Source organism: Zootermopsis nevadensis, unplaced genomic scaffold (assembly GCF_977971745.1).
Source record: "Zootermopsis nevadensis isolate Lab colony 2312 unplaced genomic scaffold, Znev_1.0 Znev_ptg000016l, whole genome shotgun sequence".
Taxonomy (NCBI): Eukaryota; Metazoa; Arthropoda; class Insecta; order Blattodea; family Termopsidae; genus Zootermopsis; species Zootermopsis nevadensis.
The window spans coordinates 3227411-3251152 of NW_028259148.1; the positions used below are offsets into that span (position 1 = coordinate 3227411).

Below are 23742 nucleotides of genomic sequence, written 5' to 3' on the forward strand. Positions count from 1 at the left end.
AATACGTACCCCTGTGATTGACTGTTCTTGTTGTACGGGTTGTTCAGAAATAAAAATTGCAAAAAAAATATTTATTTTACAGAGCTGATAACATTGCAGTGAAGGATAGAAACCAGTTATATTATAAATGTTTAAATAGGACTGTCATTTATTAATCATGTCATATAAGAAATATGCATATTCCAGTCATTCTGTGTAGTGTATGAAGGAGAAAAGTGTGCGAAACACTGGTACGATCTGGAGTATCATCTTTATTATTTGCAGAGAGCAAAATGCTGTGCCAGCAGCCTATAATCACGCACACTGTGGCAACTCCGCAGGATTCTCCCAACACAACTCTTGATTCCTCTATGAGGGACTTCAACAACCGCCTGATGGCTCCTGCACTCTATGCCAGCTCCACTTCCATAGATTCCATAGACCGCTCGATGGTAAGTAAGGCTTCGGTAAGTTCATCTTTAATAAATCCTTTTGAAAATACAAATTCTCTTGTTATAAATTAAATTAAATTTGTGTTGTTCTTTGACCTAACAGTCCTTTATCTTGAATGGTCATAATCTGTATCCATGCTCGTTAACTTTATTAGAAGTGCTTGGACCAATTCTCGAAGTCAGTCGTTTAATCTAGGGTTTTGTGGTTTTTCTCAAGCTTCCATATAAACTTTTCAGATAACAGAGTATAATAGGCCGTGTTTCTCAAACTTGTTTATCCTAACATTTATTACTGTTATTATTATTTTAATGGAATGTAGTATGTGTGAGGCAGAAGAACAGACACAATTTTATATAAAAAAAATCTGAAATAAAACTTCCTTCAAAGTTCTTTGTTATTTTTTTTTTAAGTGATGGTAATGCTCTTTTCCACTGAGGTTAGCCCCCTTTGTTACAGTCATCACAACACAGCATTCCTGGACTCTTGAAACCTCCGAACAATAAATTCACAGTGAATAACCTAAGTCAGCCCACACCAACACTTGGGAGGCGTGTCAGCCTCGTGGCAGTCAGCAGTCGCAGGGACACATTGCCAAGGTAAACTGTATGTCAGGCTGCGTGCCTTTGAAGCTGGTCTCAGATTCTACTTCAGTTTAATTTGTTTCTTCTGTGAATTATGTGGGCGTGTGGATGACCTCTGAAACGTCGGTAAACTACTACAAGACTACACGGTGCTACAACCCAGAAGACCGCCATCTTCTTACTCATCTCTGTGGAAACTTCAAATCCTACATAAGTGGGCTTGTTCATAAAACATAAACTCACTTCATGGTTCTGCTATCTAAATATCTCACTGTACTTCCCAAATATTTAAAGACATTTTCAGAATTTTTTGTTGTTATGAAATAAAATTGTATGATAATATGTGTCACAAGAAAAGTCATAATTTATTATCTGTTTGAAAAGTAACAGAATAAAGTCAGTAAGTCACTGAAAGAATTATTCCTTCTCTTGGCAAATTAAAGCAGTAATTCCACATGAAATGACCACCTTTGGTTTTGTTTACAGCACACCACGCATCCAGAGGGTTTGTTCATGGAAGCTGTCACGACCTTCATTGAGAAGAAAGTCACGATGTGGTGGATCTGAAATGGGCCAACAAGATCAGTTAGGTGACCATGATATTATCCTCAACAACAATAATATCCTCAGCCCTCCGTAAGTATCTACTTTGTAATACTCCAAATTTTCTGGACTTAAGTCATATTCATATAAAGCATGTGGCAAAGTAATGTATTTTAATCTTTATCATCTGTGCTTCTGAGCTCATTTACAATTCAGCTAGAAATTTTTTACACTGGTATACTGCTAAATTATTATGCCAGATGTTAAAGTCTGATAGTACAGGGTTAAATCCCCTATTCGCATATGATAAAGTTTAACTGAGGTTTGTTATCACAGACTAATAACGTACTCTACTACATACAAATATATTATGTATTATTATTATTATTTTTCATGTCAAATTTAATGTTATGCATGCCATAAAATATTATATTTTATTAAGGTGTGTGACCTGTTTGGAACATTTTTAAAATTGTGTATACTGGATGAAATGCAAACAAAAATATTAGGTAACTCTGCCCGAATTAATGTTTTTCTACTGTCATAGCATCCAAATAAAATATGCGATCGAGTGTAGTTGCATGAACATGTTATTTTCATACACATAAATATTAAGCAGTTCGTAAATAACGAGTCAATTTAAATAACAGTGATTTTTACGTTGATCACATTAGTTTGGACACACCTTATTGCGGACACGTCAAAATTCTCCTGAGTAGAAATGAGAATTTCTTCATTCTCTGTTTTAGCGGCCACTGTGGGGACCACTCACACTGTAATGGAGGGCTTCTTGGCACCATCCGGAATGATACTCAGGGTACACCAAACAACAACAGGCATTTCAACAATAACAACAGCAGCAAAGGACTCAGCCCTCAGAACTCAATCCGGAGCAGCCGTGACTCTCCTGGTTACTGTCCGCTATCTCAGGTATGTTATTAACTGTATTCAGTGTGAAAAAATATGTTCAGTTGTAATTATAATTTGTGTACTTAAAAGTGTAAGTTAAAATTAAGTTTAAAAATTTTACTTTTGTAATATTTCTGGCCTTATCTCAAATATTGTCATAAATATTTTTAAGTAGGGTATTTGTAATTCCATTGTCATGCAGGTTGTCTATAAATTACTTGCAAATTTTAAGAGCATGTACTTAATATCACATACAAAAGACTTACGTACTACACAACATTCTCACATCATTCAAGTTTGTTCGTACGTGGTCACAGAAGTTCATATATAAGTTTTTCATTAAATTTTCAAATTGTCTGCCAATTTATGGACAGTCTGTCTTTAGCATTCCTTTTGCTTGTTATAATTATCCTATTATTTTCATTATCAGTATTTCGTTGCAACATGTTTTTCTTGCTGAACGTATTTATCATGTTTCCTGAGATATCATCTACTTTCCTCTTTCCTCCTTTCCCCTGGTTTTTCCTGTCTCCTCTCTCACCAGCCACGAAAGCCTGGTGTGCGCATGCGTGCACACAGGTACATGCATACACTGACATCTGTCTTTGAGCAATCACCACTGTCTATTTGGCTTGTATCTGAACTGTTATTGGTTACAATATTCCATAATCACAGCTGTCTTAAGTATTACTAATAGTGATGAAAATTAATATAGCCCCCTTACCGCCATATATCATGTATTTACTGCACTAATTTTATAAATAACCTTATTCTGTAAAATTCTCACCACAAAAAGAAATATTTAGAACCACAATTATGATTAATTCTTAAAATGAGTCACTCATGTTAGATGCTGAGCTAACTTGCTGATCTGATCTTGTAAGAAATAACATTTATTTGGTTTGTTTCACCTGATAACAAAATCAGCAGAGTAATTAAATAACTAATGATAGGTATGAATAATTTACAGGTGTCATGGGTCGGGTCTCTTACCCGACAGAACTCTCTCTCCAGTAGCGCCTATCAGCCGACACAATCACAGCAGGCGTCGCAACAGCAGCAACATCTCCCTTCTCACCAACAACTCACACCACAGAACTCCTTATCTTCATATCACAGTAGTGTTTACAATGGAGGACGAGGTACACGTTCCAGCTCCATTCAGTATGAGGACAGTACGAAACCCATCAACAACCTAACTGCCAGAGGTAGAGTACTTATTATAAACCAGTGATAGGAGTCAAAAGTTCAATATTACTAATGCCAAAACCTGCCTGAAACTTCTTATCTAACTACGTCTTTAAACAATATCAAAACAAACCGAGAACCGAAGTTCATAATTTTGTCAAACTTTGAAATTGAATTTAACATTTTAAATGAATGCCTGAACCAATAATTTTATTGGAGGTGGTTCAAGTGGTTCACAGTTGTGCCTGCTGACAAATTTTCAAAAATTTGTTATACTTTTCAAATTAGATACAGTACAACACATGCTTAATTTAACTTGTGGACTGTAGCAGGACGTCCCAGTTCCTTTGCAGATCTGTCTTAACCCTTTTCCTACAATTTAATAGGAATAACAACGTTTCAGAATACAATGGGGTAAAAAAGGTTTTGGTTTGTAGACTTTTCAAATCCTCTTGAGTGAAAACCCAGGTACCTGTCTATTCATCCATCTCTTTGCTCCTTCATTCAATTGCAACCACCATATCCCCCCCCCCCCAAAAAAAAAGCAACGTTAAAATCATATCACATGGCTACAGTGGGAGCTGTGATCAGTAGTTTTGTATTAACAATATATTAAGATCATGGTTAGTGAGTGCAGAGAAGTCTCAAAGATGACATTTTAAAAGTTTGTGTACTCCAAAGAAGAGGAGCCGTGATAGCTCAGTCAGTATAGTGACTGGCTACGGGCTGGGCAATCAGGGTTCGATCCCCGACAGGGGCAGAGGATTTTTCCTCTAGCCTCTTCCTCCAGATCAGCTCTGGGGCCCACCCAGCCTCCTGTCCAATGGGTACCGGGATCCTTTCCCGGGTGCAAAACGCGGCCGGGGCGTGATGCCGACCACTCACCCCCCATCTAGTGCCGAGGTCAAGAAAGTAGGAGCTATACCTCCGCTCCCCCCAAACGACCTACATGGCGTGTAGAGGGACAGCTTTACTTACTCCAAAGAAGAGTGCACATTTTCATTCTTGTTCCAATACCACATAATGTATGTGCATGCAAATTGCATATAATTACGTGTTCCATAATTTGTAAAAGTAGCCTCAGAACCAGTGTTTCAGTTGAAATTCAGTTCACTGATTTATCTCACTCCTGTTGTAGCTATGGCAGAGGCGTCGCCATTGCCAAGGGTGAAGCAAATGCATGACGACTCTGTGATTGTGATGTCTCAACAAGGTTCCTGTCAGGGCTCAACAATAATCAATCCAGCCGGAGCTGGTTCAAATCCTGGAACTGTTGTAGAAAATAATAATGGATCAGGATCATCAACAGCTCTCAAGAAGATCTTCATGTTCTTTGAGCCAAGAGGCTGCCTCAAGGAACGGGATGATTATTCACTCTACTTGTTTCCGCCTCACAACAGGTATATTTTGTTTTGTTTTTTTCTTTCCGCTAGGAATTAGAGGCTCTTCAGTAGTTGTAGTTATTTTAAATTTCATATTGCCATTATATTATTTTAATTAAATTTGTCAAATTAAACAAGAATATTTCAAGGTTCTTAAAACCGCAACAGAGCACAAACTAAGCTTAAAGAGAAGAAACGCATTTCTGGAGTTACAGATTCTGTAGAATAATTTGAACACTAAACCAATCCTGTAAGCTGTTTAGAGCTACATTAAATACAGTACTACAGACGTCATTGGATCAAACCATGTTTCGCACATTGCAACGGTTCTAAAATGTTTAATTCATGGGGAACACTAAGTGATAAAATATATTTAGGGCACCTGAAACTGACATTTTAAATTTATTGAAATGGATCTTTGAGATACAAGATGTATATAGGTAGAGTTCAGATAAATGTAACTGAAGTTTAAGTCTTTACTAATGTGATGGAGGTGTTTGCTTATATTTAAATTAAATATGTAAGATTGCTTAAGCCTTATTTTGTGTTCTGCTGTAAGCCTACTTTTGTATTAAGTACCTCCTTCTGTATATTTTGAGAACACTCATTTGCATAGATATTCAGAACCACATTCAAATGTATGTACATTTTTGATAGCTTATTGCATTTGTTAATTACAGGTTCCGAATAATGTGCAGAAAACTAGTAGATAAGAAATGGTTTGACAATATGATTCTGCTTTTTATCGCCCTGAATTGCATCACTCTGGCAATGGAACGCCCCAACATCCCACCGGACAGCACGGAACGCATGTTTCTTGCCACTGCCAATTACGTTTTCACAGTAGTTTTCGCCATGGAGATGTTTGTGAAGGTAGTGTACCTATACAAAATGTGATTCTCGATATTTATTGCGTTTGCAAATATTTTTCCCTGAGGAGAGGTAATTGTAACGAGTCATAACAAAAGTTATATCCATTCAGTTTCCTAATTCTGATACAAAATTCAAAATACTCACCTTTGAAATGAAAACTTAACTCATCAGCCCAGTACTGAATATTACTTTTGGTGAAACTGAAATTTAAATTTCATAGTAAATCTGTTTGATACTTAGAATAGTAATGTATTTTATTCTCGTAAGAAATGTTATGTTTTGTTAATTTTGATCGAAAGTGCGAAACTGATAAATTTTTGTAAAATGCTGCTGCTGATTCATGAATAAATGTTTTGTCTCTTCCAGGTGATCACTGCTGGAATGGTGTATGGGCGAGAGGCATATTTCACATCAGGGTGGAATATAATGGATGGTTCACTTGTTATAATTTCCATAATTGATTTGCTCATGTCCCTAGTATCAGAGGGTAGCCCACGGATATTCAACATTCTCAGGGCAAGTAAAATTTGTTTGGAATACAGGTTTTGAGAGAAGAAATTCTAGAAAGATACTTCTGAATTGTGTGTGTGTGTGAGAAGAACTTTTATGTTAATAAATATTCAAAAACATTTTAATTGCAGGTTTTTAGACTATTAAGATCATTACGTCCTCTGCGTGTGATAAATAGAGCTCCCGGTCTGAAACTTGTGGTCCAGACTCTACTTTCTTCTCTTCGACCTATTGGAAACATTGTTCTCATCTGTTGTACGTTCTTCATCATATTTGGAATTTTAGGTGTTCAGGTGAGTCGCATTTGCTTGCTCAGTTGCTCACTAACTAACTTACAGAAAGAACCCCTATTTTGATCCCCACTATTGAACAAGTCAACCGCTGAATAGTATCCTAAAACAATTTAACCCATTTCAACAAAACAAATTTTCTGTATTTAAAAATGTAAAGCAATTATTAACTACAGTGAGAATGGCCGTGACCTCTTAGGCTGGGGCCACACGACCGTACAAAGTACATCCGTTTTAACGCACGTCGTGACGTCCGTCATAGAATTATGAAGAGGCAAGACCACAGAACGCAACGGCTTCTTACGGCTCCATTGGGGCAACTGACGCATCATAGTGCACTCGTGTGGTGTCCTCACCTACGTCCGTACAAAAGTACGTCCATTGCAACGGACGTACTTTGCACGGTCGTGTGGCCAGGGTCTTAGTGTGATTCTTGCTCATTATTTTTCAACACCGAACTGTCCAAAACTACTTCAGAGAATTATGTCCCTGCTCTTTAGCACCAGATATGTTCTATAGCTATGAAAATTCATGCAATGATCAGTAAAAACTTCTTAACCTTACATAGTTCACGGTTATACGTGCAGATACTAAAGGCCAAATAATACTCGTTGATTCCACAGCTGTTCAAAGGTGCGTTCTATTACTGCGAGGGACCAGATATTAAGAATGTGAGAAATAGGACTGACTGCGAAGCAGATAGCAGAAACGTGTGGATCAACCGAAAGTACAATTTTGATGACCTTGGGAAAGCTCTCATGTCACTGTTTGTGCTGTCGTCTCGCGATGGCTGGGTCAACATAATGTACACTGGTCTTGATGCTGTTGGTGTGGATCAACAGGTACGTACTCATCGCGCAGTAAATCAATCTTTCGTGTAGTATTATTCTCATACATCTTTTCTTTGAACTGTACTTAATGATCATACTTTGACAATGCTGCCATATCTACAGGTTGGGTGGGAAGTAAATAGGCATTAAATAATCGCTATGCATTGGAAATATAGAGGTTATAACCATTTCTCAATGCCTACTTACTTCCCACCCACCCTGTAGGTACCACCAACTAAATGCTGAAGTACAGACAGATTGTTTTATCTTCAATTTAAATTATGAAGAACAGAATAGAATTGTATGATAACGTGGTTGTAAAAAGTGAAGGACCTGTCTACACAGACCTTTTTCATAGCAAAAAATATTTAAACGATGACCTTAGTATTATTTTAATGTGATTGTCCACTAGAATATACAGACTTGAGCACATACTGAGATACATTAAACCACATTGAATAGGCAATCCCAGAAGAAAGTCAGTATTGTATCTGAAATGTTAGTAGTAAAAAGAATAGAAGATATTAATCGGATGATCTGCTTGTTTTCAGCCAATAGAGAACTATTCTGAGTGGCGACTCCTGTACTTCATCGCTTTCATTCTTCTGGTGGGTTTCTTCGTGCTCAACATGTTTGTTGGCGTTGTGGTCGAGAATTTTCATCGCTGCAGAGAGGAGCAAGAAAAGGAAGAGAGGGTACGGCGTGCTGCCAAAAGAGCCAAGCAGATGGAGAAAAAGAGACGAAGTATTTTTTTCCATTTTACATAACCATATCTTTCATTTATTCGGAATGTTTTATGCGACAACTGTTTTACGAGCGTGTGTACTTTTCATTGGATCGATCAGCTTTCCTCTGGACTAAGATATGGAGTCAGAATGCTAACCACTGCTATCAGATGTAAGGATATTTCTAATAGTTTTAGTAGCGTCAGAATTATGATTAATCTCCACTGCGTCCGATTTCAGAAATGCACGAGCCGCCGTATTATACGAATTATTCGCATTCGAGGCTGATGGTTCATAATGTGGTCACCTCCAAGTACTTTGACTTAGCTATAGCTGCAGTCATTGGTCTCAACGTTGTAACGATGGCTATGGAATTCTACCTGATGCCCAAGGTATGCCCTATAACTATGTATATATATATACTCGATGATTTGTTACTAATCTTCAGTACACTATTAATAACGTATCAGCTTTTAGGACCAACGCTCTATGTAGAAAAATGTAATGACTGGAAGAGAGTCTAAAGTCGAACATTTATTGTAAAGCAAAACCGTCGCACTAAATGCCATGGAGTTTCTTGAGGGGAGAGGGGATATCGCTCCTATTCATTCTTGACCTTGTCAATATATTGGGGTGTGTGGTCAGTGTCATGACCCAGCTGCAATTTACCTCCAGGGATACGACCCCCATTACCTATTGGATAGGATGCTGGGTGCAGAGGCTACAAGAAAAATCCTTTGTCCTTGCTGGGGATCAAACCACAGTCATCCAGTCAGCAGTCAGATGCTATGCTGACTAAGCTAACGCAACCCATCAACATGTACTGTAGTTTCGTAGGAAGCAAGATTGTTAGTTTTATTTTCATGCGGATTCATTCAATTCTTCTTGTTATTCTTTTTCTTAAAATGCTTCTCGATGATATTTTCAGTTTTCTAAAACGGTGAATGTTAAGACGGCTGCCTTCTTGGTTGTAGTGCGGTGTAGTCGGATAGAAGTTCACTGGCGTTTCAGAGGTGCTTCTACAAGACTGCGTGGCACTGTGATCTTAGACGGCAACCATCTTCGTGCCTCGTATTTATATCATTTGTAGCTTTGAAACTGAATTTTGACAAAAAGATATTGTTTAAGAAGACATTATTTCATAAACTTGGACATGTTCGCAATAGTTTTGCAGACGAAGAAATTGTCTCTCCTTAAGTTAACAAAATACGTTTTAATTTTGCTACTGATCTATAAATTTGCACCAGTTTTTTATTACGTAAATGCCAATGAGCCTGCCATTGTGATTGCTTATTATTATAACAGTAATACTGAATCACAAAATAAAATTCATCTTGTTTTCGACATTTCCATACAGGCATTGACATATGCACTGAAGATCTTCAATTACTTCTTTACTGCTGTTTTCATCTTGGAATCAGTAATGAAGCTGGTAGCCTTAGGACTTCACCTGTATTTCAAAGACAAGTAAGAAGTACTTTTGTTAAACAATGATTCCTGTGTAATTATATTTAGATGAGCACAGTTTAATTTTAATGTTTATTTGTGTTTAGTTATTAGTAAGGCTGAAGTCTGAGTGTTATTCTCTTGCTCTCTGTACCAAATTCCAAGGTGTCTGTCATGTCATCTGATTCCCAGTCCATCTGTGTACATATCAGATAAACAGCACCTTAACTAAGTTTGTAATTCTTTAAAATACAGATTTCTCTAACAGCTTATAGATTCTTGTTCATTATACAGGTAGCCCTCGATTTGCGCCGATTCAGAATAACGCAGATTTTGAAACCAGCAATTCAAGAAATGAAAAAAAAATACTATTATTTATAAAGTTTTACAATGTATCTCGTACAGATTCTTATACTAAATCGTAATTCTCACATCGCTTATTTTGAATAAAAATTATAAATACAGTCATCTCTGCAATTACGTATGTTTCATTTACGCGAATTTGCTCCAATGAGATCAATGAATCGGTAAAAGCTGTTTGTGAAATGCAAACTTTTGCATATGCGAGTTTGCTCTTATGCAATTTCATTCCTGGCGCTTTAAACTTTCAAAGGACTAATTTAATCTCTGCGGAGGTACCGGGGTTATTTTTACTACGCGATTTTCTATAGGTCTTACATGAATGCAACTATCGCATAACAGCAGAGATGACTGTACATATCAGTCACATGAAACAATCGCAGTCAATCGCGGGGACCAACGAATTGCCGATTGTAAGTATAAAATATATTTTTAAAATTCCCATTATTTTATTTACGTTATTTCAGAGCTTTAAATATAATGTCATTGTATTACTCGTCAATGTTTGGGTGCTAGGAACGCATGTCATTGACTTCCCATTGATTTACATTATAAAAAGAGTTTCAATTTACGCCAGTTCGTCCAGGAACGCATCCCCTGCGTAAATCGAGGGCTACCTGTATAAGTAAACAGTCCTATTGAATGTAATAGGTGAATTTCACTTAAGTGTGGAACATACCTGTAGGGTTAAATGATAAAAGACTAAATGTTTCACACATGAGGCAGAAGAAATATTAAAATCAGATGGTTTGATCGCTTAAAGGAAATGGGACTGGTCACAAAAAAGGAAATTTAAATTGTCGTTCCTAATAATTCTAAAACTTTCTTTTTAGGTGGAATCAGCTGGATGTTATCATTGTGATCTTGTCGATTGTTGGCATTGTTCTTGAGGAAGTAGAATCTAAGATCATTCCAATAAATCCTACAATCATCCGAGTGATGAGGGTGTTGCGAATAGCTAGAGGTCAGTGCAATAAAGTGAATGATGTTGATGAATAATATATTAAAAATTGTCCCACTGTGTAAGAGACAGTCGAATCTGAAAACTGAATGTTTTATTTGGTACCTGTATGTGATAATCATTCTGTCTTCTAGTGTTAAAGCTGCTGAAGATGGCAAAGGGTATTCGGGCGTTGCTGGATACGGTGATGCAGGCTTTGCCACAGGTTGGCAACCTTGGGCTCCTGTTTTTCCTTCTCTTCTTTATCTTTGCTGCTCTTGGAGTTGAGCTGTTTGGCAGACTAGGTCAGTGGCTATATAATAATATCATATGTACATTAGTTTCTTTTCCTTACTTTTTCATTATGCTGTTTAAATAACTTTCATGTTATATAGATATGTCAGTTTCCAAATATCGAACTTCTTAGCAGCTTCAAACTTTCATTTTAAATAGTATCTAGGCTTTTAAAGTCCTTGTAGTCAGCTGATCCTCATATTCTTTGTAGCTCACATTAATTATGAAGTATTTCTGTCAGGTCACACATTACTGTGAGCTTTGAGCAGGTCCCCGTCTCTGTAATTGGTTTTTATTTACTCGGTTTCACAATCGGTGATCGTAAAAAGCATTTAAAAATGTAAAGATTCTTGTAAGTCCCTCGATTTTACTTTTAAGAATATATCTGTCTTAAACTGGATTTTAAATGTTTCTACGGTAACTTTTTCTTCATTATTCCATGTAGAATGCAGCGAAAAATATCCATGTCAAGGTCTTGGAGAGCATGCCCACTTCAGCAACTTCGGTATGGCATTTCTCACATTATTCCGAGTAGCAACAGGAGACAATTGGAATGGCATCATGAAGGACACCCTCCGCGATGACTGTGACGATGAAGCAGACTGCGTTCGTAACTGCTGCGTGTCGACTGTCATCGCTCCTATCTTCTTTGTTATCTTTGTTCTCATGGCCCAGTTTGTTCTTGTCAACGTTGTTGTGGCTGTACTGATGAAGCACCTAGAGGAATCTCATAAACATGTAAGTGACAATCTGTAGATTTATTTCACTGGTAGTGATAAGTTATGTTGAATTTTAAGGAATGCTACAATTGATAACTCTAAAATTAATATGGACAGTGAATTACTGGTAACCTTTATCATATGCGAGTAATAATAATAATAATAATAATCTGTGGCGTAACAGCTCCAGAGAGCCAAAGCTGACTAGCTTGACTGCTGGCCTCACGTTCACATGCCTAAGCAGAGGTGAACGATCATCCAACCAGATATAGAGTGACGTGTGGTCAGCACGACGAACCCCCAGCCATTGCTACCTTTCCTGACCAGATTACGCTACCCATTGTAGCTCCCCAATTTCCTCACGATGCTGGGTTGGCACTGGTCCCATACACTGGTCAAAAATCTCATGAGAAAATTTCTTATACCCCGAGACCCGAACCAGTGCGCATTCCATATCACCGGTCCGAAGCATTATGCCTCGGACAGCGCGGCTACGGCGCGGAACTGAAGTACTGTTAACCTTTATCATATGTGAGTAGGCAGTTTAAACTCCTTAACTGCAGGCCTCTTCGCTGGCTTCACCCTCACATAAGCCATAATGCAGTTAATAAAGTTTAATGAATAATCAGTACTAGAATTTTAATGTAACTTGTAATATTTCTAACTTGTACAGACTGTCCTTATAATAAAGTCAAAGAGAGAGAGAGCAAAGTTACCAAATTATGGTCTGTTAACAACGTAGGGAACCTACGGCTTAACATAGACTACGACTAGAGCTGGAAATTTTCTGCATTCCCACAGATAAAGTTTCAGTTGAGGTTATAAATTTGTCTTCACCCAATTCTCAGTGGAAGTTGAGCATGTGAACAAGAATTGAGTATGTAGATGACTGCCCTCTGTAGTCCGGTAGATTTTTACCAACATTTCAGAGGTGCTTGCTACCTCCATAATCAGGGTAATCGCCTTGATGATGGAGGCATCAAATATGCCTTAAATGTCGTTAAACTTCTACAGGACTACATCCCAGAGGACAATCATTTTCATACTCATTGCAGTCAGAACCAGAAATCTGACTAAGAATAAAATGGCAAAGATTGGAGTTATTATATTGACATTTTAATGCAGATGGAGGACGAGTTAGACATGGAGGTAGAGTTGGAACGTGAGTTGGCAGCAGAGCAAGTGGAGGTGTTGGAGGAGGAAGAGGATGAACTGCGTCTGCAACAGGCTCTGGAGATGTCACTTGATCATGAAAAACAGCAGCAGGAACAGCAACAAATGAAGAAGCCTCTCAGTAAAGTGCTTTCTCTACCGGCCAACTTTACATTCTCGTCACCTTGTGGAAGTCTGGACACACAGGAAGGTTTGTGTAAATGTTCGCATGTTAAGGACGATTCACATTTGATGTGTGAAGGGCTGTAGTGGTATGTGAAACCAGTTTTATAGCTTCCAGATTACTATTGTGGTGTGCCAATTTATACAGTGGCTCCTCTTATACTGACATAGCCATATCAAGGACATTACGTTACATGTTTGCATTATTGTCACAAAGAGAATATCAGAGGGACTCTTCAGTTAAGAACCTTTCTGAGACGTCCAATGGTAGATTAACTGAATGAACACAAAAACTGTCCACAGCTTGCACTGAATCTTTAAATTGCATATAAACATGTAAAAGGTCAGGAAAATGGACATTGTATTTTATGTTTGTGTATATTATGAAAATATTAGAAGAATACTTTCACTACAATTTGATTTTTCTTACAGACATCATGTTGCAGCCCTGTGAGAAAAGACGTGGATCATCCGCCTCTGGGGATTTCCATCGCTATTATCATAGCAGTCATTACAAGCGCCATTCACGGAGACGACAGACATTTCATTCCCAAGATGCTGCTCTTCTCCCTCCAGGCATTCCTCCAGCGTACCCTGCCACAGGCTACACAGCCGCCTACAATTTGTCATATATGGAGGAAAGGCGACCAGACCGACAACAAGATGAAGGAAGCGCTTGGGTGAATAATGTTTCAGTGTGCTGTGTCTGGAGCAATGTTTGTATTTGTGAATATACCTGAAATGTGGCACAAAGTATTTTGTCTGGCATGCCACAGTAACACTTTTAACCGATGGTGGTTTCCTGCTTTACCACCAGATGTACAAATAGTATGACATGACGATGCTTTTGTTAATTTTTTTGTAACGATGCTTTTTTTACGGTGAAAGGTTGTTGGCCTTACGCCCAACTCCCAACCTGGAGGACCAGGTAAAATCTGTACTCCTCCCCCAATATTGTCAGGGTGATTAAGTCGAGAAGAATGAGATGGGCGGGGCGTGTACCGCGCATGGATGGGACGAGGTGTGCACCGGGTACTGTTTGGGAAACCTGAAGGGAAGAGACCGCTGGGGAGACCTAGACATAGATGGGAGGATAATCTCAGGCAGGATCTATGGGGGATAGGAGTTGAAGGAGACTGGATTTTGTTGGTCTGGTGGAGGGCTTTGGTTAATTCGGTGATGAACGTTCGGGTTCGGTAAGCCATCTAGTTAGTTAGTTATGGCATGACTAGCTACACTGTATGACTGTATGCTTTAGAAAGGACAGGCAAAATGTAACACAAATGACTGACAGTTTTACACGTGTCAGAGAACATTTCACCAAGATCATGGAAGGGATTGGCCATATTTTCCTGTTGTCCAGTTTTATTTTATGACCTGCACATCAGAACTGTTAACTGGTCAGACAATATCGTAAAGAAATGCCAAGAGACGATGATGAGACACTCAAGGGCATGACATACGTGTTAAGGTGAGAGGTGTCTTAATAGCAAAGATTTGGGGAGACAAGTGAGATGTATGCATACTGACAGATGCGCATATACCACCAGCAAAAGGACAATTTTGTGATGAAAATGAGAGAACTCAAAAACTTCCCACTGTCAGTGACTACATTTGGCATGTGGGCTGCTTCAATACATGGGACAGAATGGCAATATAAGTGGTCAAAGAGATTATTTTTTGTCATCAGTTGGATTTAACAACATTATTAAAACAAAGCACTATATAATTTGGCAGTATACTTTCACCCAAGAACTCTTTACAATACCTGAACATTAATATTTTCATATATAATAGACATTTCTCAATATGAATACAATTACAAGTTAAGTCCCCCAACTTAAAATCAGACAGCCAGCCCCATAATACATGTATTGAAGGCATTTAAATGCCCTATTTCTGTATAACAAAGCTAAAACTCAGTTCTTTTTCTCAGAGTTAATGTTTCTTCAGTTTCCCACTTACGTCGCAATGAAGGTGTATAATATTGAATGTTTTGTTTTTTATGTAGCTGCTTCCTGATGCTTCAAAAGACAGAGAAGAGAAAGCCCGAGTCAGAAGAGTTGGAAGTGATCCACCAGCAGGTCCAGGTTTTTTATCTGTTCCAAAACTCCAGCTACGGGACATGGGTAGCACAAAGCGACTCAATCTCTCTGAATTGCTAGTAAGCAGCGGGAGTGTCCGAGGCAGCCGACATGAACTGTGGCTGCATCCGCATAGTCAGCAACAGGTAGGAGTTGACATCACTCTGGGAAGTCCATCATCTGCTGCTCCTTCTGAAGATGTGTCGCCAGAATGTGTTTCCCCAGCTGTAATGTTGGTCCCACCACCATACAGGGCTGCCACACAGACAACTAGCCTTCAGTTACCTCCTTCTGTGAGGTCTGCCAGCACCACACCAGATGAGGATCGACAAACAGACTTTGATACTCGGGATAGTCTCGACGAAGTAGTAGAAGATATTCCTAGAAGAAGGACTTCCACTGTAAATTTAAGTGTTGATTCTGAAACAGGATTTGAATCTACACCCAAGAATTTGTTTAATTTGAGAAGCGCGAGTGGATCTTCATCTGACGTTCCACCGGATACAGACGCAACTAGTGGAGACACAAATCCTCGACAGACAAGTTCAGACACGACGCAGCCATATGCATCTGAAACAGATACAGTTCCAAGTTCCTCCCAACTGTCAGTTGAGGATGATCCTGATGATGCTTGGACACAGCAGTCACCCCTTGAAACCAGTGCTGAGACGATAGCAGTTCCTGCCCATGTAAAGCAGCAGGTTAGAGAGGCTGACATGAGCAATGTAGAAGGACAGGTGATCGGCTGTGTTAGGGACATGAAGTTGAGTAGTGAACTGTATTCAGTGCAAGCTGATGATGCTGACGAGCAAGGAGAAGGTGAAAGCAATGCACAGGCATTTGGTGATGAACGTAATGGATCTAAAGAACGGCTTGTAGCAAGTGCTTCATCAGAGGAATGTTGTGAGGAGCAGCTCTTGCTGCCGTTATCACAAAGTTCCGACAAGTGATGGAAAAAATAAAATTCACTCCCGTGCAGTGAATGCGTGTTTCATGAGGAAACATTGATTGCTGTTGAGACTGGTCTATTATACAGATAATTAGAGACTACATATATTTTTATTTTTGTGTATATTTAGACTTTGGAAATGGAGGAATTAGTTTTAATGTTCAGTAATATTATATAAGTTGACCAATTTCCCCCCCACCCCACCCCACTCCAGCAAGATCAATGTGGTGTTATGCCATTGCTGTAGGAATTCAGGAAAAGAAAAATCTTAGACACACAAACCCCTTTCACAACTTATTTAATTGGTAGCATTAAACACATACAAAATAGAGCTTACAATTTAGATAAATTCTATAAACCTCAAATGAAAAATTTTCAGACAACATTGTGTCTCTTAGAAGAATTTGTTCTTTTTCGCAAGAAACTTTCAACTGAAAATGTGACTTGGTCTTGGGAACTATTTTAATTTAATTATCTGTCCTGTGTGTGTGTGTGTATACAAACATGTATGCAGCAGCAGAAAATTCTGTGATTATTGCATTGTCTTGAGTGCTAGGAAGTTTGTTAACTTCACAAAATATTTTTATCCCTATTCCCAATGATAGAGTTGTCTGTTGCATCTTACAGTGTAAACTTTCTTTGCCTGTTGCCTTAGTCAGGCCTACATTAATCAGTTAAGGAGGGTAAACCTTAAAGTGCAGAAGAATTGATGATTGAACATAAAACTTCTCTTATATCAGTCATCTCATCAGTTCCAGGGAGTCGAACCAAACATAATGACAAGTGCCGAGTATGAATATCACAATCTTCTGGGTTGCAATGCCATGTACTCTGGTAGAAGTTTAAAAACGTTTCACAGGTCCTTCCTGCTTCCTTCATCAGGGTAATCATTGCCAAGATGATGATGATGATGGAGGCAGCAGAAATCTTTGAAACATTGATGAATGTCCACCAGACTAAGTAGCACTGCAACCCACAAGACAGTCATCTTCACAGGTAAATAATGTTTTTAAATACAAATTAATCCATTTCAGCATGTTTGACATCTTAATGTGATTTGATTCTGAGGTACACATAGAAGTTTACCAATTGAGAATTTTACTTTCCATATGTTGGTAATAGTGGTATAATGTTTTATGATTTAAAAAAAAAAGACTGTTGTAAGGTTAAAACGTTAATGTTCCATACTTAATGGACATCATCTGCAGCATAGTTTCAACCATAGTTAAAGACAGAAGCAGCATATATATATGTAATCTCTAAGGAACCTCAAACAACTGTGAGTTTCTCAAATGAACTAACCTCAACCAAAATCAATATTTCATTAACCTAAAATTGAATATAATTAGGTTTGGCTCCTTGGCAATTTGAGTAACCACTAATTGCCTCCTAGTTTAAAGTTATTGTGTCTTTTAAAGGAAACTGTGGGTATTGTTGTAGGGGACTATTCCAAATAGAACTATTTCAAATTGTGACAATCTCTTAAAATGCCTTTCTGAGAGTTCTGCATTGGGTCAGGCTATGGGACCATGTTATAACATACAGTATTTAGGATTTTACAGTTCCAGTTTTACAAATTAGTTTTCAAATTATATGACAGTCAAATGCTCTATTATTAAACATTGTTTTTTTACACTTTTTATTAAAATAATTTAAGATGTTTAGATAAATTCATAAAATAGTGTGCTCGCACAATAATAAGTCAGTATAGGATACTCTAGGAAACAAATACCTGTCCACATAGAAATGTTGTGGCCAGTGTATGAATATGTGAGTTCTGGGTCCTTTGCTTGCAGAAGTTGGAAAATATAAATCTTTTACTCTGATTTAAACAGGTAACTGCTGATTAGAAAAATGGATTTTAAACTATACAGAGTATACACAAAAGAATGGTGCAACTGTGACTGGCGACTCATTTTTGGACATGTTGGAAAGCTGGTTGTTACCCCAACTGAATACCAATTATGACGATTACATTCTACAACTGGACGGAGCTCCCTCCCATTTTCACAGGAATGTACGAGTGCTTCTCAATCGTGTTTTTCCACAGCGCTGGATCGGACGTGCTGCTGCAAATGGAGACGACAATCTTCTCCCTTGGCCACCCCGTTCGCCAGATCTGACACCGTGCAGTTTCTTTCTTTGGGGGTTCGTTAAAGACAGCGTTTATGTACCACCATTGCCCACGTCCATCCATGAACTTCATGATCGGATAACGCATGCACTGCAGGTCATTACAGCGGAAATGCTACACCGGGTCTGGGATGAGTTTGAAGGATTGTAATTAACGCATGAGAAACTTGGACAGTTGCCGCCGCTGATGGTGTATGTTGCGCCCGTGTAAGGTGAGAAATTTTTTATTAACTTTTGAAACCGCGCCATTCTTTTGTGTATACCCTGTATGAACTTATGAAAGTAATATACTTCTTAATTAAAGGGAAATGACTTGAAGAAATTTGTTTCTATGAAAGTTTTTACTTTTTAACAAATTGAAACCCATTTGGATGTGAGAATATTGCTCTCACACAGAATCCAGGCAGAAAAAATACATAGACTGAAATTTTGAAGATAATAATAAAAAACTTTCATTATTTTGGTTTCTGTGCAGACTGTGGAATAGACAATATGATTAAATTCATCAAGATGATATGAAAGGATGATTGAACCCACGTAAAATATAAGACTAGCACATTAAAGATCTATTGCATGAGTATTTGCAGATTTAACATTATAAAAGAAAATCAACATAATTCTAAAAGTAAGAGTATTTAATCTGACTTGCATAAATCAGGAATCTGCTTAACTATGCTAACTCTTGTTTTGGATTAACAAACTCCTTAAACAGAAGAAATCATATTTACTCCATAAATTTTATTTCATGAAATTGTTTCAGCAGTGAGATGTAGATTAAATCATTTATAATAAAATTAATTTTTCACAAACAACTGTAGTTAAAAATAAAAACAATTAATTTACTAAAACAAATTGACATCCACGAAGAATAGTTATTGTGTAAAATATGTGGCAAAATACATTGAAAATTCAAAATCTCATTTATAGAGTAGACTTAATTTAGGACCAATAGAAATGAATTAGTGTGTGCAAATTAATTTTGATAATCTTGCCCAGTAATGCACTACTTTATTGCAAAAGATTTTCCTTCATTAATTTTCTCATTTTATAGACATTTGACTGTACGCAGGAATGATTGTGAAGTCAGTGAGCCTGTCCCAAAAATTACAAGTAATTCCAAAAGTACTTGAAAAGTGAGAATCCCGACTCAGGCAGGACTGTCTTCTACTCTGGAAACATACATATTTTATAGGTAGTACTTCAGTAAAACCTCTGCTTTGCTATTATTTTTTTCTGTCAACTTCTTTTTTATACTGTTGACTCGTCATTGTAACTAGGCAATACTTTAACATGGTTTCTTCTTCAAAAATATGAAATCATTTTCATAAGTTACTCCTCAAATATGTCGTAACTCCAGAACAGGGGTTTACAACTTTTTAAGACCTGGGCCCACATCCATATTTTCTTATTCACATACAGTCTGCCAAATTACAGATGTTGTTATCGCAGTTATGGCTAACTTAATATTGGAAATGGGTCCACGTATTACCCAGTTTTCCATAAATGTTAGTTAACTTAATGCATTTATTCATTAAACATGGGGATACAATATTACAAAAATTCGTGTAGTCCTCATGAAAGATATAAAAAAGCTAGGGATTAAGAACCCCTGCTCTAGAACAAGTTAACCTTCCGATGTCATGATTTTGTATTTTTAGACCAAATTAGTTCTGTAGCTTATATGCATATGAATTTAGTTTCACTGAAGTAACTTCTTTGATTTCATTGTACCATGCACTTAAAAATATCGTCACTTCAAATGAAGTCATTAGCAAAGCAATATGATTATTAAATTTATAATAGTACTATGTGCTACATGATTATTATACAGAATTTTGTGGCTTTGATATGACTGATGATACCAAAACTGTACCTATCAGAGTTCAAATTGTCCCTCAGATCTTCAGTTCTGTGTAATTACATAATTTATGTGACTAGTTATTTTTACAATTAATGTACATTTAATTGTGTCATAGGTAATAGTGAAACAAGTTTTAGGTCCACTTGTTCTTCTTCATAATGTACAGTTAAATAAGTAAGAGTCTGTAATAGAACATCGTCTGCCTTAACTACACGGTGCTTTGGTACAACGGTATCTTTGTTAAATATCATTTGCCTTCATGATTTTCAGTAGATTACTTCATGTCATATAGTTGTACCTTTGTTTCACTTTTAAGATGATTTTCTCTTCAAAACCTACATTTATTCACTATAAACATACCAGACAGTATAAATAATATCAAAATTACTCTTCTTATAATTGTAACTATTTTTATGAAGCCATCTTATATGTCTACATAAGGTCACCTCCATGTTTACTAATGTAGTTTGATAGTGTGAATATTCCACATTTTGGAAGCCTGAGTAAAATTGTTTTATCTGTGCAACAGTTTTATGAAATTGTTATTGCTTTCTCAATCTTAAGCAGCAATAATATCTTTAATCAGGTCATGGCTATTTACTGTGATTTAATTTACAAAGTGCATCTACCAGTTGTATTCTCCAAAGTGGTCCATTACGTCTATAAACCTCCCAACAAAAGAACAAAGCAACTAGAGAGAACATTCAAATTATCTTTGACAATATACTACATTTAAAGGAGTAGTATAGACCACTGTATGTACTGTATTTCTCTACAGTGAATTTCAAGTTTGTGATCAATAATGTTTTCAACACTGGACAGCAGTAGAAATATAACTACCAGCCTCTTAACAGAAGTAATGAAGATAATGCGTGATAAATAGATGTGCTTTGTAATGTCAGCATAAAACACAAAAGCAAAGGCTAATTATATCTGTGTAACATTGAGTTTGACTACTTTTCACGTTTTAAATTTTTTTGTTGTTGGAGTAGCTATTAAGCTTAGTGTGACAAGTTGACTTTAAGGATGGGGTTAAAGTGGACTAAAGTAAATCTTATCCCCATGCTTAATTAAATTCCACATCAAAGAAGACATATAGGGGAATGGAGGTGTAGCTTCATACATTCTTAACCTCAGTGGCTGTACCCATCACAAAATACCAGATTGTGTGGTAGCATTGGTCCTCAGAAGACACTCAATTCATGCACAAAGCGCTGTGCAAATGTTATGAGACATTACAAGCTGCTGTTAGCACTTAATCACATGCCTTGACCACTTTACCCCCTGCACTCATTGAATAGGAAATTGTGTAGATCCCCTGGAGAAAAATATGATACCCTGTCAGGAACTGAACATGAGTCATCAAGATCTTAGCCTGGTTTTAACTTGTATTAATTTTAAGATCTGTTTCAGCATAGTAAGTTTGTGAAACTTCTCTCTAAATTGCATCTTAACTGATGGAACTTGCGAATTAAATCTTTGAGTGTAAATTAGGAATCCAACTGGCAAGTTGTCCTGCGTCTCTTTCCGATATTCACATTTCTGTATGACTTGTTGGGCTTGTAACTTCAAGCAGTTCTTTGAACAATTACCAAGATACTATTGTTTTTCACTTATAACACTGGCTTTTCATTTCTTTCATCAAATTAACTTAATTTATTATTGAAGAACCTAATGCCCCTGGATCCTTAGAAATGATTACAAATCTGATCAATCCAATGTTGTTTTTCACGTGTAACATCTGAATTTCAAAAATTTACTTATGCAGTAGTGATGCTGTTTGAGAAAGGGTCATCAAAATGCTCTTATAAATTTTCTACAGATCTGTTGATTAACACTTTAATTGCAATTATAAAATATGTTTATACTCCATGTTTGCAGATACAGTTCAAACCTACAATTTGTTTTGTCAGAAAAATTACACTATATTGAAGATACGCAATATAAGGATTGTGCCTCATGTCACAGACATCAGGTGGCCATATTATGAAATAATTTTGGATAGGTAACACTTAAGATTCAGGTTCAGTAACAGTTGCTTTAGAAGACATTCGACTTAAGCACAAAGCTCCAACAATTACACCAAATCTCGCAGTGTTACAATGACTCAGAAAACAATGGACTCTTCCTTTCATACCAGACCTGACTGTGTCGTAACAGTGGCTTCTATGCTCATATTTATAACATTGTTTTTGGATATTTGTCTTCTCGTATTTGGTGAATGTACTTTGATAATTTGTACTCTTTCAGTTTTCTGGGTATTTATGAATAAAACAAAGTCAGCCATGACAGCACAAGATATGTGTGGGAAAAGATTGAGAATTCTACAACTTTTTTGATTTTGTGGTGTTCCTGGAATTGTGTTTGGGATTAAATTCAAGTATGTTTATTGAAACTTTGTAAATGTAAAACCTCACTAATGTCTGGCAAATTAAGAAAGCCATTCAAATCAGATTTTAGAATTGTAGAGTTATACAGCTGGCCAGTTGAATATGAGCCACCATTATAATGTTAGTATTGAGACATTTCAGAGTAAAGTTCCTATGGACAAAGAATTGTAGCATATTCTTCATATGTGTGTGTGTGTGTGTGTGTGTGTTTGTTTGTTTGTTTGTTTGTATTGCACAAGTTTACCCACATTTGTTAAGTCTGATAGTTTCATTCATCCTAATTAAACTATTTTGGTTATTTTATTTCATATATTGTTGATTAAGTTTTTATGTCTATTCAAAACATATAAACAAGATACAGGTTGCCCATAATCAACTTAGACCTTTATCATTGCGACAGAAAAAAATAGTAAAATCCTTCAAGCAGAGGTTTTACACCAAATAATCTGTTGCTTTTAACTCACTATTGGCTGGTTGGTTGGTTGTATCCGTACTTTTCAAACTTGGAGCGTCTGTGATATCTATTCTGGTTATGTTTCATTCTTGTATTTTGTTTTACTTCCTGTTTAGAGTCAAGAAAATTTATAAATAAGAAATGAAATAAAAACCACATTCTTGAGAACAGTGGTTTGTATACAGTTTATTGTTACATATTAAAATGTTTTAAAACTCTACACCTAATTACAAAAAAATACTTATTACTGATAATTCCAATAATAAGTATTTGTTAATTTTGTAATAGTTTATAGAAACTAAGGCAACATGATAATATTTGGTAAGAATTTATCATCGTATTATTTACCCTTCTTCTTGTGATTAGTTCAAATACCAGATCTCAAACGCTCATAAAGCTGAATATAAAATATTTCAGGTAGAATGTATGACAGATAGATTATGTGTTGAGTATATAGCATACATTCATAATTGTTTCAGGTACATTTACAGACTTATCATTTGATTTGTCAATC

The 23742-nt window shown here is 36.9% G+C and overlaps 1 protein-coding gene across 5 annotated transcripts in view; it reads left to right on the forward strand.

Annotated features, from left to right (window-relative positions):
- Positions 1-23398, forward strand: part of Ca-alpha1T (Ca[2+]-channel protein alpha[[1]] subunit T) — an 86758-nt gene extending 63360 nt beyond the window's left edge. For 2 of the 5 annotated variants that reach the window (XM_087349393.1, XM_087349396.1), the window contains exons 19-37: positions 265-446; positions 889-1028; positions 1500-1649; positions 2306-2486; positions 3436-3673; positions 4792-5053; positions 5716-5908; positions 6275-6424; positions 6550-6711; positions 7332-7550; positions 8090-8282; positions 8504-8655; positions 9621-9730; positions 10903-11033; positions 11165-11314; positions 11749-12041; positions 13148-13385; positions 13790-14037; positions 15369-23398. In XM_087349393.1, the coding sequence (XP_087205519.1) occupies positions 265-446; positions 889-1028; positions 1500-1649; positions 2306-2486; positions 3436-3673; positions 4792-5053; positions 5716-5908; positions 6275-6424; positions 6550-6711; positions 7332-7550; positions 8090-8282; positions 8504-8655; positions 9621-9730; positions 10903-11033; positions 11165-11314; positions 11749-12041; positions 13148-13385; positions 13790-14037; positions 15369-16391 (4415 nt within the window). In that variant the 3' untranslated portion in view covers positions 16392-23398. The remainder of the gene's footprint in view (positions 1-264; positions 447-888; positions 1029-1499; positions 1650-2305; positions 2487-3435; positions 3674-4791; positions 5054-5715; positions 5909-6274; positions 6425-6549; positions 6712-7331; positions 7551-8089; positions 8283-8503; positions 8656-9620; positions 9731-10902; positions 11034-11164; positions 11315-11748; positions 12042-13147; positions 13386-13789; positions 14038-15368) is intronic. The other 3 variants (XR_015535285.1, XR_015535286.1, XM_087349394.1) reach the window with 3 other exon arrangements.
- The last annotated feature ends 344 nt before the right edge of the window (positions 23399-23742 follow it).